The 15,930-nt window shown below is 42.6% G+C and overlaps 1 protein-coding gene across 1 annotated transcript in view; it reads left to right on the top strand.

Annotated features, from left to right (window-relative positions):
- The window catches only part of ryr2a (ryanodine receptor 2a (cardiac)), an 801,439-nt gene that overhangs the window by 213,970 nt on the left and 571,539 nt on the right, over window positions 1–15,930 (top strand). Inside the window, exon 2 of the mRNA XM_063055593.1 lies at window positions 14,195–14,314. Coding sequence (XP_062911663.1) covers window positions 14,195–14,314 — 120 coding nt within the window. The remainder of the gene's footprint in view (window positions 1–14,194; window positions 14,315–15,930) is intronic.

The following is a 15,930-nucleotide window of genomic DNA, read 5'->3' on the forward strand; positions in this document are numbered from 1 at the left end:
AAGGTTTCCTGACGCAATATGTAGATAAGCCAAATAGAGCAGAGATGATGCTTGATCTGGTATTCGGAAATGAACCTGGTCAGGTGTGAGATCTCTTGGTGGGAGAGCATTTTGGAGGTAGAGATCACAACTCTATCTCCTTCCCCTTCACGCTGGAGAACATTTGGGAAAACATTTACTTGGGGTAGGGGGAAATATGATGGTATTAGTCAGGAATGTGGGAACGTAAATTGAGAGCAGATGTTCTCAGAGACTTACAGTGGCTGAAATGCTTGAGTGTATAGATATTAAGAAAGCAGATGTGCTGGAGCTTTTGAAAGGTAGTAAGTTAGATAAGTCACTGGGAGTGGACGAGATGTATCCCAGGCCACTATGAGAAGCGAGGGAGGATATTACTGTGCCTCTGGTGATGATCTTTGCATCATCAAAAGGGATGGGAGAAGTTCTGGAGTTGCAAATGTTGTCCCCTTGTTCAAGAAAGGGAGTAGAGATAACCCAGAAAGTTATAGACCAGTCAGTCTTACTTCAGTGGTGGGCAAGTTGTTGGAGAAGATCCTGAGAGGCAGGATTTATGAGCATTTGGAGAGACATAATCTAATCAGCAATAGTCAGCATGGCTTTGTCAAGGGCAGGTCGAGCCTTACGAGCTTAATTGAATTCTTTGAGGATGTAATAAAACACATTGATGAAGGTAGAGCAGTGGATGTAGTGTATATGGATTTCAGTAAGGCACTTGATAAGGTTCCCCATGTGAGGCTCATTGAGAAGAGATGAGGCATGGGATCCAAGGAGACCTTGCTTTGTGGATCTAGAATTGGCTTGCCCACGGAAGACAAAAGGTGGTTGTAGATGGTTCATATTCTGCATGGAGGATGGTGACAGTGGTTTTCCGCAGGAATCTGTTCTGGGACTGCTCCTGTTTATGATTTTTATAAGTGACCTGGATGAGGAAATAGAAGGGTGGGTTAATAAGTTTGCTGATGACACAAAGATTGGAGGTGTTGTGGATAGTCTGGGGGGTTGTCAGAGGTTACAGCATGACATCAATTGGATGTGGAACTGGGCTGAGAATTGGTAGATGGAGTTCAATCTAGATAGGTGTGAAGTGGTTCATTTCAATAGGTCAGATTTGAAGACAGAATATTGTATTAATGGTAAGACTCTTGGCAGTGTGGATGATCAGAGAGATCTTGGGGTCCGTGGCCTTAGGACACACAAAGTTGCAGTGCAGGTTGACAATGTTGTCAAGAAGACGTATGGTGTGTTGGCCTTCATCCACCGTGCCATTGAAGTCAAGAGCCGTGAGGTAATGTTACAGCTGTATAGGACCTTAGTTAGACCCACTTGGAGTACTATGTCCAGTTCTGATCACCTCACTACGGGAAGGATATGGATACTATTGAGAGAGTGCAGAGGAGGTTTACAAGGATGTTGCCTGGATTGGAGAGCATGCCTTATGAGAATAGGTTAAGTGAACTCGGCCTCTTCGTTTTGGAGCAACTGAGGATGAGAGGTGACCTGATAGAGTTGTATAAGATGATGAGAGGTATTGATTGTGTGGATAGCCAGAGGCCTTTTCCCAGGGCTGAAATGGTTAACACGAGGGGGCATAGTTTTAAGGTGCTTGGAAGTAGCTACCAGGGGGATGTCAGATGTAAGTTTTTAACACAGAGAGTGGTGGGTGCGTGGAATACACTACCAGCGAATTTGGTAGAGGTGGAAACAGTTGTTTCTTTTTAAGAGACTCTTGGGTACATGGAACTTAGAAAAATAGAGAGTTTGTGATAGGGAAACTCTTGGCAGTTTCTGGAGTAGGTTACATGGTTGGCACAACATTGTGGGCTAAAGGGCCTGTAATATGCTGTAGATTTCTACGTTCTCTGTTCTAATAGTGCAATGACCTATGCCATTATACTGCTAAGCAGATGATACGAATTTAGAGGACACTATTTAGGTTCAAATATGGGATCTGCTGTATGTTTAGAGGTACACTTGAGAGGAATTAAATAAAAGTGCTGATAAAAAGAACTGCAGGTACTGTAAGTAGATTGATGCATTCTCCCATTTACTATTATGGTTGCACAGAATATTTAATATTGATTAATTAGATCTGAAAAACTTGTGGGTCAGGAGTACTGAGAGAAAATAAGAAGATAATCACTTACATGGCATTTAATTTCAGTGGTTTTTAAATGAGGCCTGACACAGGCAAAACTTGCATTCAAACCTCGTGTGAAGGAGAACAGGACGTGAAGTGCAGAAGGCATATTTGAAGCTTCATGTTGGGTATGTTTTGTTTGTTGCAAGGCAGCCGTCTGACAATATAATTAAAAGCTTCAGACAATGTAATTAACCATTATCTGCTGCTAGGGAGGGTTTCTTGCCTCGGAATTAGTTCTGGATACCAGACGCACAAATAAAATCTATCTTCAAAGATCTCAGTCGGTTTGAATGAGCACCTGAAGTAGTTTGGAGTTGTGGTCACCGTAGTAATGAGAGAATGGAAGGCACTGGTTTGCCTGAACAATGTGACCCATCAGACCTTAATGAAATAAATGATCGGCATAAGTATCAATTGACCACAGTCTGTAGCAGTTGTCTCCTGTTGCTAACTGATAAAGGAAGGGAGGTTTATCTACTCCAGAGAAAGATCATCAACTTCAACAGGAAAACCGACCAATACTCGTGCATGGACCGGGGCGGGTTCTATTCCTATCGCACAAAGGCATGCTGTCAAAGATCACCATGGGAGAATCTAAACTCCAGCATGGGCATTCAAGAGCATTACCATCACTGAATCTTCTATCGGCAACAACATCTTAAACCAGAAACTTAATTGGACCTGCTATGTTAATATTGTGCCTACAACAGCAAGTGAAGTGTTTGGTATTTGGGGAAGAATAACTCATAGATGACAGCATGAGATCATGACTCATGTGCAGTTAAAGAAGGAAACTGCCCGGAGTAAGATGTAGGATAGCTGAAATATGTTGGGCTCTTTAACCAGACACCAAAGGTTCAACCACCTGGCTGCAGCCTGTTTTATTCCTTGAGGTCTATACTACTCCCATATTGCACAAAGGTGCAGTGTTTGGTTTGAGTATGCATGTTCAGCAGCCTCCATGTTACATGTATGGGAACTGTACTGGAGTGATATCAATGCACAAAATATCGGATAGTATAAAAATATTGCTTGTGATTAAAATTCTATTGTGTGATGAATAAAAATATTGGCACTGTGATATTGTTCTCAGGGGCTTTATTTTCATGCTCCCTATCAATGTTTACGGGGCCAAGTAATTTTTAACTATTGTGTAGGTAAATAGGTGAATTCCCTGGAACGTAAAAGCTAGAATTGAAAATCATCATCTGAAGTCTAGTTATAATAACTGAAACAGACCATCCATCTGAGGGATTTCCACCAGCCCTGGAGTATTTCTTTCTGAATTATTTAACAGGTGTTTTTCAATGAACATCCGACAAAATCCACTCTGACATACAGTCTTCACCACTGCAGTCTCACTCAGCCTCTGATATTATATTTCCTGCATGTCCAGGGAGATTTCGGAAGCAAATACACAATGTCATCATTTCCTTGCATTGGACCAATTAAAATGTAATTTTCTTGTTATAAGACAATTAAATATGAAATTGGAGTTTAGCATGAAACTTTGCTTCGATCTTTGGTTATAAATTGTTTTAAGTTTCAAAAAAATCACGAGGATGAGCTCATAAATATGAAGATGATATTGAGTTCAGGGTAAAACTCATCTTCATTTCCTGAAGGATGTTAAAGACTCACCATTGTTCTGCAAATTTAGTATTTTCTTTTTTTGATATCATGAATTGTTTTATTCGTAGCGTTTAATAACATCCAACAAAATGAAAATAAGTACTTTTAAATGAGATAAAAAGTAAAAGGGTGCATTTTTCTTTTTTAAGAAAGTTTCAAAAGCAAACCAAACACTGGTAAAGATCAAGGCCCATTTCTGTAGAGAATCTTGCATCAAGACGAGGGAATATTCATTTCTTATTCTGTTGATGCCTCAGGGGATAACTGCTTCTTGGCAATATTGTCAGCCAAGCTGACTGAGAAAAATCATAAGGATTCCTCACCAGGTGAAATGGGTCTGCTGTGGCTCAGCTGGTAATTCTGGTGTAGCTGTGTGTTGAAGCCATTCTCCAGAGGATTTAGGGTGATGCACCAAATCCCAGTTATTGGTGTAATTTTGGAACAGTAGTCACGATTGCACTCCAAATTGTTCTGATTATTGGAACACACTACAGTGATGCTCTGGCAGCTGCTTTGAACATTGGTGCAGCACACAGATGCATGTTAACTGGCAGCAATGTAATCATCTGAGTAGCTGCACAGACTATTGATGAAGGCTGTCTGTGGTGCAGTGTGTGGAAATATATCTGTAACTTTGAACTTTTTATGAATTTGTAACTCTTGTAAAATGTAATGCAACGAAATGTGGTCTATGAAATCCCAAGGTGCTTTGCCGGTTTGGGCGAGAAAAATTACAAGTGTGTTTCCATTGTATGGGAACAATCTATTTTTTTTTTGATGACAGACGGTATGTTTTATTCTCAGAGGGGATGTTTTGATAAGGGAGGGAAACAGGATGGAGCTTCCAAAGATCAAATGTGAGAACAAGATAAGGATGAAGATAACAGAGGAAATGTAAAGTTATGGAATGGAGCAACCTAATCACTGTTCTTTGTTTAAAACAAGTATAAAATTTGAAACAGAAGATTGGAGCTATGTTTCCAGACAAAACTTGACTGGAAGTATATCTCCCTTTGCAAGTAAAATAATAAATGCATTAATCATGTGATCCACTCTGAAATTGTTGTAGTTTGTTTCTTTATATTAGAAGACCAAGCTGAATGGTACACAGCAAGTGTAAACTGTGACAATACCCATCTGAGTTCCACAAGTGTGTTAATGGGGGTGACTTCATGGAAAAGATGGCAGCAGATTCTGTGCAATGTTCTCTGGAAAACTGGTGTTAAATTCCTTATTACTGAACTCATGAGCACTACCTTACTTTTTCATATTATTTATGTTTTTGGACTATTTTAATTTAAATACTTAGTATACAATACATATTGTCACAAGGGCGGGGGCATTGGGAGCAAGGGTGGACCCAAATGCAAGACACATCTTGTGAGGTTAATTAAATTCAGTTTATTGTTCGAAACCAGGAGAGAAAGGCAGGAGTAGGAATAGCGGACTGAGGACTACGACTGGGCTGGGACCAAGGGTCTGGGCTAGCACTCGGAATCGGCTCCCAGAACTAGAGGAGACATGAAGAGGCTAGGGTATGGACTCCGAGCCCGAGACTGGGCAAGGACCCAGTACCTGGGTCTTGCCTCGGGCTTGGACCCCAGAACCAGGCATGGACATGACATGGGCTTGGGAGAGGAGGAACATGGAAGACAGAGCCTCGGTCTCGGGACAGCAGGTACATGGAACCATGGACACATACACAGAGCACAGAGTCGGGACCCCTCCTTGGGTACAGGAAATACGGCTGGGACTCACACACAGAACACAGAGTCGGGACCCCTCCTTGGGTACAGGACATAGGGCTGGGACTCACACACAGAACAGAGAGCCGGGACCCCTCCTTGGGTACAGGACATAGGGTCGGGACTCATGACCCCCCGCGGGGCAATGGCAAGACGGCCTGACTTACCCCACGGAGGTGAGGACAAGACAAGACAAGACATGACTCCTCGCGGGGCAACGACAAGACGGCCTGACTTATCCCACGGAGGCGAGGACAGGACAAGACATGACTCCCCATGGGGCAATGGCAAGACGGCCAGACTTACCCCACAGAGGCGAGGACAAGACAAGACAAGACCAACACGAAAGAACACCAGACAGTACCTATCTAGCTCCGGCAATAGAACTAGACCGAAGTGCAGGCGAGGGCTGCAGACGAGGGCTAGAGGCGAGAGGGACAGAGAAGGGATTCAGACAGGTGGGTAGGACAGGAATCACAGACCGCCGGGGCCAGGACTCGACTTGGTACTCGGATGCCGCCAGGGTCAGGACTCAGACTTGGTACTCGGATGCTGCCAGGGTCAGGACTCGACTTCGTACTCGGATGCCACCAGGGCCAGGACTCGGACTTGGTACTCGGATGCGGCCTGGACCAGGACTTGGACGTGGTACTTGGATCCTCCGGGTAGTGGCGAGCTCTAGACTCGGCCCAGGAACAGTAGACAGTGGCTCCTGATTCTCTCCGACGGGTTAACTGACGGACCCATCTTGATGAGGAAACTTTGCAGGCTCGCTTCGGCGAGGTAACTGGACAGGGTTGCTGCGGTGAGAAAGGGTGAATTACCGGCACTCGCTTCGGCAGAGACTAGGCTTGCTCCGGCCAGATGACATCGGCACACCGTACCTTTGATGACTTTGCAGACGCTCCCATGCCGAATGGCTGAGAGCCGGAGACTTTAAACTACCGGTTCAGCTGAGCGTTAATTGCCTCTAATCACCAAAGCCGAGGGACACGGGAAAACAGGGAATCAACGGTCCGGATCGTAACATCAACGAGGTAAATTTAAAGGGACCTCGATCCGGACCATGACACATATATTTACTTGTGTAATATACTTTATATTTTTAATATTGTGCTGCTGCTACTAAATTAACAAATTTCACAACTATAATGGTGATATTAAATGTGATTTTGATTCTGATTATTGAACTAACTCTCTGTTGAAATTTCCCATTTCTCAAAGAATTTGGGTGTGATCATGGCGTAGTTTCCCCTCCGTAAACAATGCTTACTTCATTGTCATGGGGGCGAGAGGCGGTTCGGTAGCATTGTAGCACATTAACATGAGCTTATTACAGCTCAGAGTGTCAGTGGTCAAAGTAAGAGGTTTGTACCTGTTCCCTGTGAACGCAATGGGCTTCCTCCCGATGCTCCAGTTTCCTTCCACATCCAAAGATGTTCAGGTAGTTTGTTTGTGTACTCCTCAGCAATTTTTCCCCGGTCCTGCCATAGGCTTTTGGCCTGAAACGTCGACTGTACTCTTTTCCATAGATACTGCCTGGCCTGCGGAGTTCCTCCAGCATTTTGAGCGTGTTGCTCAGGTAGGTAGAGTGATTGGCCATTGCAAATTTCTCCGTATGAGAGGTAGAATCTGGTGGAAGATGAGGGAATGTGCTATGCTTTCCTCCCATAGTCCAAAGGCATCTCGGTTAGTGGGTTAATTGGTCATAGTAAATTGTCCTGTGACTAGGCTAGCGTTAAATAAGTAGGTTGTGGGTGATGCGGCCTGTTGGTCTGGAAGAGCCTGTTCCACGCTGTGTCTCTAAATAAGTAAATAAGTCATTTGCTTCATGCTTGACAACAACATTTTGCAGGGAGTTAAAGGAATACGATCGCATTTACCTATTTTTCCATCTATTTTGCTTTTGGGCACTTTGTTAGATTATTTCCAATGCTCTGATGCCTTCCCAGAGTCCATTGACTTAATCCATTTGAATGCCCATGCACTCACTGTCATAGAAATTAGTCCTTGGGTGACTGCCAGCGTCTGTAGAACTGTACTGCAGTGTGATTCAAGGACACATACTGATCAAAACAGAGTTATAAGCAAGTTCCAGCAGCCTGCTCCCACTGTGCAAGAGTACGTTCAATGTAATTCATTACATTGTAAACTATTACAGCGTCAGGTTGAGGTGATGCTGTCTCATCATTGTTAGGATTCTCAGTAAAATATATTGTTATTTGATGTCTTAATGCAGGAATATTTCGTGGAATGGGTGCAAAGAGATTGTTAGGCAGCAGTGGGAGGGCTGGATTGCATTGTCTGCCCACAGGAAGATTGATTTTTCTTTTGGTCTAGAATCATTAATGAAAAGTCAGTGAGCTCTTGGTACCACAGGAGCACATTCAGGAAGCTAACCAATCTCCAAGACAGGCTGTTTAGGAAATCCAGTTGTTCTCTTTGTTGCTGAGACAGGAAACTCTATTGAACGGGGGTTAGAGGGGGTGAAAGGGGGCAAAGTAGACATTTCTGACAACAGTATTTTTTCAGTCTGGCCTCTCGGTTCTCCAGAAATTATTGAAAAATTTGCTAATGTTGTTGCCAAACTGGTATATGTATAACTGATTGCTGATTTAGTTGTGTATAGCAGGCAGGGTCCAGCAGTAGATGAGAATTCCATCTCTTGACTCCAATTTATTTGGTTTAATGATTTCGCAAGTTGGTTTATCTGACATTTATTGACTTACTCGTTTAAAGATACAGCACAGAGAATGTTCTTCTGTCCTTCAAGCCCAGCAACCCTTGACAAACCCAATTTAACGCAAAACCTAATCATGGGACAATTTACAAGGATCAATTAATCTACCCGGAATGTCTTTGGACTGTGGGAGGAAACCGGAGCACCCGGAGGAAAGCCACACATTCCACGAGAAGGACATACCGAGACTCCCTTCAGGCGGGCAGGAATTGAACCCTGAACTCCAATGCCCCGAGGTGTAGTAGCTTCTCGCTAACCGCGACACTACCGTGGTGATTTACTTATTTTTTGGTCACATAAACTGAAGGCCACTTCAACGTCACAGAAAAACTAAATGTAGATAAGGAAGTGGTTAAGTAACTGAATCAGATTCTTGAGGCTCAGATCCAGAGGTAGGAGTTTGAATCACACCATGACAGCGTTGAATTTAAATTTAGTTAAATGAATCTGGGATTAAAATTTGGCATTAGAAATGGAGACTCGAGACTCCATTTTGCAGCGAATGGAGTGAGATGCGTTTTTCATCGCGGCTCTACTTTTTATATCTTACATTCCACTGATAGAGCTGTTTTAAGTTTGAAGATTCACTATTTTTGTTGAAGGAATTATGACTTAACTACGATGGCAGGAAGTCAATCCGGTATTGAATTCAGAGGTGGCAAGACCCTTCCTGAAACAGAACAAATGGAGCAAACAAAGAAATCGGAGGAACTTTCTACTCTCTTCAATACAAGATATGAAACTTGAATTTGGTTTCCTTAACACTAAGATTGATAAACTGTTGGATGCTAACAGAAAGCTTGAAAAATCCATCTCTACTGTTCAAGAAATGGAGACTCAGGACATCTCTGGTTCACCAACGCCCTTAAGGGAAGAAAACCTGCCATCCTAATTCCGTCACATCTGAATCATTGTTACTCCTGATGCGAAACAAAAACAAATCACAATAGGATAAAGAACACAATAATAATAAGAACACCATAAATATAAGTACATAAGAAAGCTTATATTCATTGGTTGTTTGTCCATAAAGTGACACTAGGCACAGGAGTATCAGTAGTGTATGTTTGTGGTCTTTTGCTGGTCTAGCCGATCCACTTCAAGGCTTGATGTGTTATGCATTTGGAGATGCTCTTCTGCACACCATTGTTGTAATGCCTGGATATTTGAGTTGCTGTCGCCTTCCTGTCAGCTTGAACGAGCTTGGCCATTCTCCTCAGACCTCTCTCATGAACAAGATGTTTTTGCCCACTGAGCTGGCACTAACTGGATGTGTTTTTTTTTGTTTCTTGCACCATTCTCTGTAAACTCTAAAGACTGTTGTGTCTGAAAATCCCATGGGATCATCTATTTATGAGATACTCAAACCACTCCATCTTGCACCCCAGTCGTTCCATAGTCAAAGTCACTTAGATCACATTTTGTTCCCATTCCGCTATTTGGTCTGATCAATTACTGAACCTCTGGACCATGTCCATATACTTTTATGCATTGAGTTGCTGCCACATATTTGGCTGATGAGTTATTTGCGTCAATGAGCAGGTGCATTAGAAAGTAGCCGCTGAGTGTACGTGTATTTAAACAGTACACTTAGGTTGCCTCTCACTCTAACCCTGAGCACTCACACACAAAAAACCACGGGCTTATTGGGGGTAGTCAGCAAGCCTTCGTGTGAGGCAGGTCGTGGCTGATGAACTTGCTCAAGTTTCCTGAGGAAGTGACAAAGGAAATCAATGCATGCTGGGGTAATGAGTGTTGCCTGTGTGGACCTCAGTAAGCACACATGGGTGCTGGAGGTTGGAAGAATAAGGGGGGAGGTTAGGTTATCCTGAATCCAAGTTGAAGAGGGAGGAGCAAAAAACATTTTCTGCAGATCAAAGTTTCTTATAGTATCGTCTTGCAAATTCTGTATCAATTCTAACAGTATTAAGTGAAAGCCATACAGCATTACAAGTCTTTTACACCGAGTTTACTTTCACTCTCAGAAACTATGGAATAAAGCAGCAGGCTCAGTAAAACCATTGTCGGCTGGTTCCGGAGAAAATTAATGTTTATAAAGGGACTGGGATTCCAATCGAGCAGATGTTTTGCTTACGCTGGTGTTAACATCTCTGGGTGTTCCAAGTAGAAGGTTTTATGTTAAGCTTTCTATGAATTGTGCATTGTAAACAGTACCTTGTTAATGGTTTTGGGGTATCAGTGGGGGAATCACTTGCCATAGAACATCCAGCCACAGTTCTGATTTTTAACCAAAGTAATTCTGTGGTTGGCCTTCTTCTGTTTATTACAATAGATAATGTTGTTAATTTCAAACATCTAGCATATGAGTTAGAAAACGACATTCCAAAGACATGAGCATTATCTTCAATGTTTACTGTGACTTCTGTGTAAAGATGCCACATGATCAAGGTTGTTTTTTTTTGATGAGATAAATCCACATCCCTGTCAATGGGATTGTTAGAGAAAATCCTGCCACACTTCTGAAAGAACACTATCAAGATTAATATTTGATAATGTGTCTCTATTTGTTTGTGAGGGTTTATTATTTACAAATTCCTGTCACAGTTCTACATTAGAAAATAAGGAAACTTTCTTAATTGGTCAAGGATACGGGGAGAAGGCAGGAGATTGGGGCTGAGAAGAAAATTGCATCAGCCATGATGAAATGGCAGAGCAGACTCGATGGGCCAAAAAGCTTAATTCTGCTCCTATATCTTACAATCTAATAGGGAGTCCTTAACGTTAAAGCACTCTTTCCGTCAGTGGTGCAGCAGTGGAACTGTGAGCAGGTTCAAACTTCTGGGAGAGCATATCACATACAACCTTTCATCATCCCAGAACACATCCTACACAATCAAGAAAGCTCACCAATGCCTCTACTTTCTGAGGAAGCTGAAGAGACCATAATAAATAGTAGTAGAATTAGGCCATTTGGACATTGAGTCTGCTGTGCCATTTCCCTCTCAGCCCCAATCTCCTGCCTTCGTTCCGTATCCCTTCATGCCCTGACCCATCAAGAATCTATCAACCTCTGCCTTAAATATGCCCAATGACTTGGCCTCCACAGCCACCTGTGGCAATGATTCACCATCCTCTGGCTATAGAAATTCCGCCTCATCTCCGAGAGCCAGACTACGCACATCCGTACTCACATCCTTCTACAGATGCGCAGCAGAGAGCATCCAAACATGCAATTTCATTCCATGGATTTCAATGCAAAAATCGATGTGTGCCTTCAGGCTCCTTTACGTCCTTCCCGATGGTAACAACGAGAACAAGGCATGCCCTGTGTGGTGGGGGCCCCTGAGGAGAATGTGTGACTCTGAAGGAAATAGTACAATTTTATTCCTTTAAATGGGAAGAATACTGGATGGCTGGCTTCATACCCAAGTGGTTTGACTTGTTACAATGTCCAGTATCTGTCATAGTCAGCTGCACACTCAGGAAAATACCCCTTCCTTTGTGTTAAGCACATATAAAAGAAATCTGTTGGGCATGGTGTGAGCTACAAGGTTCGCAGGCAGCAGTAAAAACAACTGCAAGCAGTTTAAAAAGCTAAATCAGCCTTGTTTCCTACAGGTTAGTAAGTGTTTCTGTATTATTTTTTAATCAAAATTGTAGGGAAATCTGTAAAACCATATGTAGTTCATGCATGTGCTTTAGATAAATGGGATTGTTCGTGGGTCTGAAAGATAACTTCTCATTCTGCCTTTTATAATGAGTTTTAAACACCCACTAGGGTGTGCAGTACTTCTGTTGTCAGTATGCAGAGTGCAGGTTTGCTGTTATGATCATTTAGCTCGATATTGAGCAATAAAAATCCCACTTTGGATCCATAAGGATGAGAGACCCGTGTAGGGGAATAATTGGTGATATTCATCATGAGAAAATTATGACCCCGTATATCACTGTCACATAATGTGAAATCACCTCCTGCGCCACTATGCATCCATTACTTCAAATGCACTGACTGGGATTACTGAGCGAGGAACGTAGGTTTACAATTTTAGTCTTGCTGAGGTGAGACACATCACCAGAAGTTTCTTTACTTGATGCAATGGATGAAGGAGTGTAAATCACTGCCCTTGAAGAACGTATTGTACCCGGTCGCTCTATACTTGTCTCAGCACGTGAAGCATCCACATATACACAGTGATGTCAACTGGCTGTATCACATTTTGTCATCACTTGCACGTGATTGTCCCTCAAACATCTTAAAGGGAACCGACCTGGCCTAGTTCCTGAATTTAATGTTTGCCGTATTGAGCTTCCCTTTAAAATTTCTGAAGCATCATTCCCAATGCATGATGCCCTCGGGTCAGAGGTGGTGGGGAAGAGATGTTCACCCACTTTGTTGCAGACTGTAGATGTGCTAACAGGGTATGTAGAAGGATGCAAGGGTCCTTGTCTCAATTGATCCCAAGCAGCTGCGTTAACAGACTGTGATGTATGAGCTGTTCCCAGGGCACACACTGACATAGACATCAAGTGCTGCTGGAAGATCACCAACTCTGCGCATAATTCTCTTTGGTCTGCCCAGAACTTTTGGGTCTTCCAGCATGTTGATATGTCCCTATAAGATGGCTGCTGAATGACACATTCCAGGCTGCAGGAGTATGTCCCAAGAGATGCACTTAAGCTTGGTGTAGCCAATGCAAATTTTCGGTGGGGGAAAGGGCGCATTCTCAGGCTTCCACTGCTACACATAGAGGGACTGAGTTGGGGGAAAACCCCTCAAATATTGAAATGGTGTATTACATTGGGAAGCTGCAAGAGTGAGAGTGGTGCTGTTTTAGAGAAAAAAAACAAACAGAATGCATTGACCAAATAACAGTAAAATCTTAAAGAGTATCTGCACTGATTTTTTTGTGTTATATATGTGTTCTTTTTCTTTTTTTCTTTGTGTTTTTTAAATATATATATCAAAATGCTCTGAAGGCTGTGTGGAGGAAGGCAATGATGGTTCCTGTGGGATGGTTTTGCGAGCAGGTTGTCTTTTGGTAGAATGCCTCATCACCAGATATTTCAAATAAGTGCCTTGCTTGGCTGGTGGTGAGAAAGGCCTTCCCTGTCAGGTTGCTCAAGTACAGCTGGAGCCCAGCACAACGGTACTCTGACCTCATGAAGGCTGCACTGGTGATGAGTGCGTCGTTCCTTCCCTTCCCAAATGAATGGCTGTCAAAGTGCAGAAAAAGATGCAGCGACGACTTCCACGCTGGGCTTGCCAGTGCAGGTTTGCATCAAGGACTGTTTCATGCAGCTGACTAAAGGTCAGGCTCAGTCAGTGCCCATGGCTACGCTTTTGCAGACAGTGGGTGAATCGAACTGTAAGTTGATGATGGTAAGAACAAGTTCCGCCCAGGCTGTTGAGAGTGTTAGTAAAAGGGAACTGTATGGGGCTTTGTTCCAGAATGAAGTGAAGGGACTAAGACCTTTCTGATGAGGGAATGGGCGTGTACTGAGACACATAAAGGTGAGGTGAGTAGGACCAGGGAATGGTAGAGAGCTGAGAGGTATCCTTGATGTATGTAGGGAGAGGCTGGACAATGGACTATAGGAAAGAGGACAGAGTTAAGGTAAGATATGATAAGTTCAACGGAGCCAGAGCAGACAGAAACAGTTCATGATTCCTCAGCCAAATGCAGCATGACTCAGACAATATCAAGTGCTTGGCTCGTATGTGACAAGCCACATCCTGGTTTTGCCTTCTCTTCCATGAACGGTATTTCTGAGTTAATGAACCTTTTTCTTTTAAGATTGTACGTGTCTTTGTTAGAATGTGCTGATGATTGTTTTGGAATTTAATAGGTTGCTGTTTCTAGATGACTTTAAATGAATGTTCTGTGTTTTGTGTGGTGTAAGCCAGCTGGATGGAGAACCCTAAATCATGTGTGTGTTTTGTTCCTCTTCTTGCAGAACGACGAAGTTGTGCTGCAGTGCAGTGCCACTCTCCACAAAGAGCAGCTCAAATTCTGTCTCGCTGCTGAGGGTTTCGGCAATCGACTCTGTTTTTTGGAGTCTACCTCAAATTCTAAGGTGAGCCTCACTGTATCCTCATTGCACCTTCAACACTCACAGTGGGTTTCGGCGTCCGTAAATGACCATGTGTCAGGACTGGATCCTTAAGGCCATGTGTTACAGACTGGAGTATAATCGCAATCATATTGCAGGAGAAGTCAGAAGTAAATTTATTGGTGATTGAAAATAATGAACAGCTACATTTTCAAACTTAATCTTGATGACCACAGTTAACTATTTAATGATTTAAAAAGTAAATATTGAAAGGGATTTCTTGTTTAGTTATACAGCCTTTGTCTTTCGGGTTCATTTTTTATTGCAAGGTGGAGGGGTGCAGAATGTTCCCTTTGTAAACTGAATAAAGCTATGCAGACAGGCAGGATAAAAGGAGGATCATATAATGTCATAGAATACTACAACACAGAAACAGGTCCTTCAGCCCATCTAGTCTGTGCCAAACTATTAGTCTGCCTAGTCCCATTGAATTGCACCTGGACCATAGACATCCATACACCTCCCATTTATGTACCTATCCAAATTTCTCTTAAATGTTGAATTCATCACTTGCGCAGGCAGCTCATCGACACTCTCACCACCTCCTAAGTGAAGAACTTCCCCCTTAAGCTGTATTGTTTTTCATTGAGATTTTTTGAGCTCTTTCCTTCTTTCATAGATATTAACTACTTTGCAATGAAATGAAAATAGAAAATGATTGAAATACATGACATGTTGGGCAGAATATGAGGAAAGGCCAAATTCACTCAATTTCACTTGCCCCATCATTGGAATGTTCCCACAAACAATGCACTCACTTTCAAGGACTGTTCACCAGATGTTCCCGATAGTTATTGCTTATTCATTTGGTATTGTTCTTTCTTTTTGTATTTGCACAGTTTATTGTCTTTTGTACACTGATTGTCTGCCCTGCTGGTGCAGTCTTTCATTAATTCTATTATGGTTATTATTCTATGGATTTATTGATGGTATATGGTGACATATATGTACTTTGATAATAAATTTACTTTGAATTTTGACCTTCCTTGAAACATCAACTCTCCACTTATTCATTATTTGAAATGAAAATACTCCAACACTGATTCCTTGCTTGTCTTTAATTCAGAAATTATATATCTTCTCATACTTTATCGCTGTGGCCATGATACACTCAGTTGTTCCTTTTCACACCTTATGGCACATTGGGTGGCAATTTTACTGTTTCCGTAGCATTTGACTGTTTTTACTAGGCCAAGTTGCTAGCTCGCTCAACCCAGCACAGACGGAATGCGTGCAAGGAGCCAGCCTGATTCGAACTCAGGACCAAGTCGGGTGCTGATGCCACTACACCACCAGATGGCTATTATACACTCACTGGGCCCTTTATTAGGTGCATTTCATGGTCTTCTGCTGCTGTAACCCATCCACTTCAACGTTCAATGTGTTGTGCATCCAGAGATGTTCTTCTTCACACTATTGTTGTAATGTATGGTTAATTGAGTTACTGTTGCCTTCCTGTTAACTTGAAACAGTCTGGCCATTCTCCAGTGACCCCTGTCATTATCAAAGCATTTTTGCCCACCAGACTGGATTTTCTTTTTGTTTCTCACACCATTCTCTGTAAAATCTAGAGACTGTTG

This window comes from Mobula hypostoma, chromosome 8 (genome assembly GCF_963921235.1).
Source record: "Mobula hypostoma chromosome 8, sMobHyp1.1, whole genome shotgun sequence".
Classification (NCBI taxonomy): domain Eukaryota; kingdom Metazoa; phylum Chordata; class Chondrichthyes; order Myliobatiformes; family Myliobatidae; genus Mobula; species Mobula hypostoma.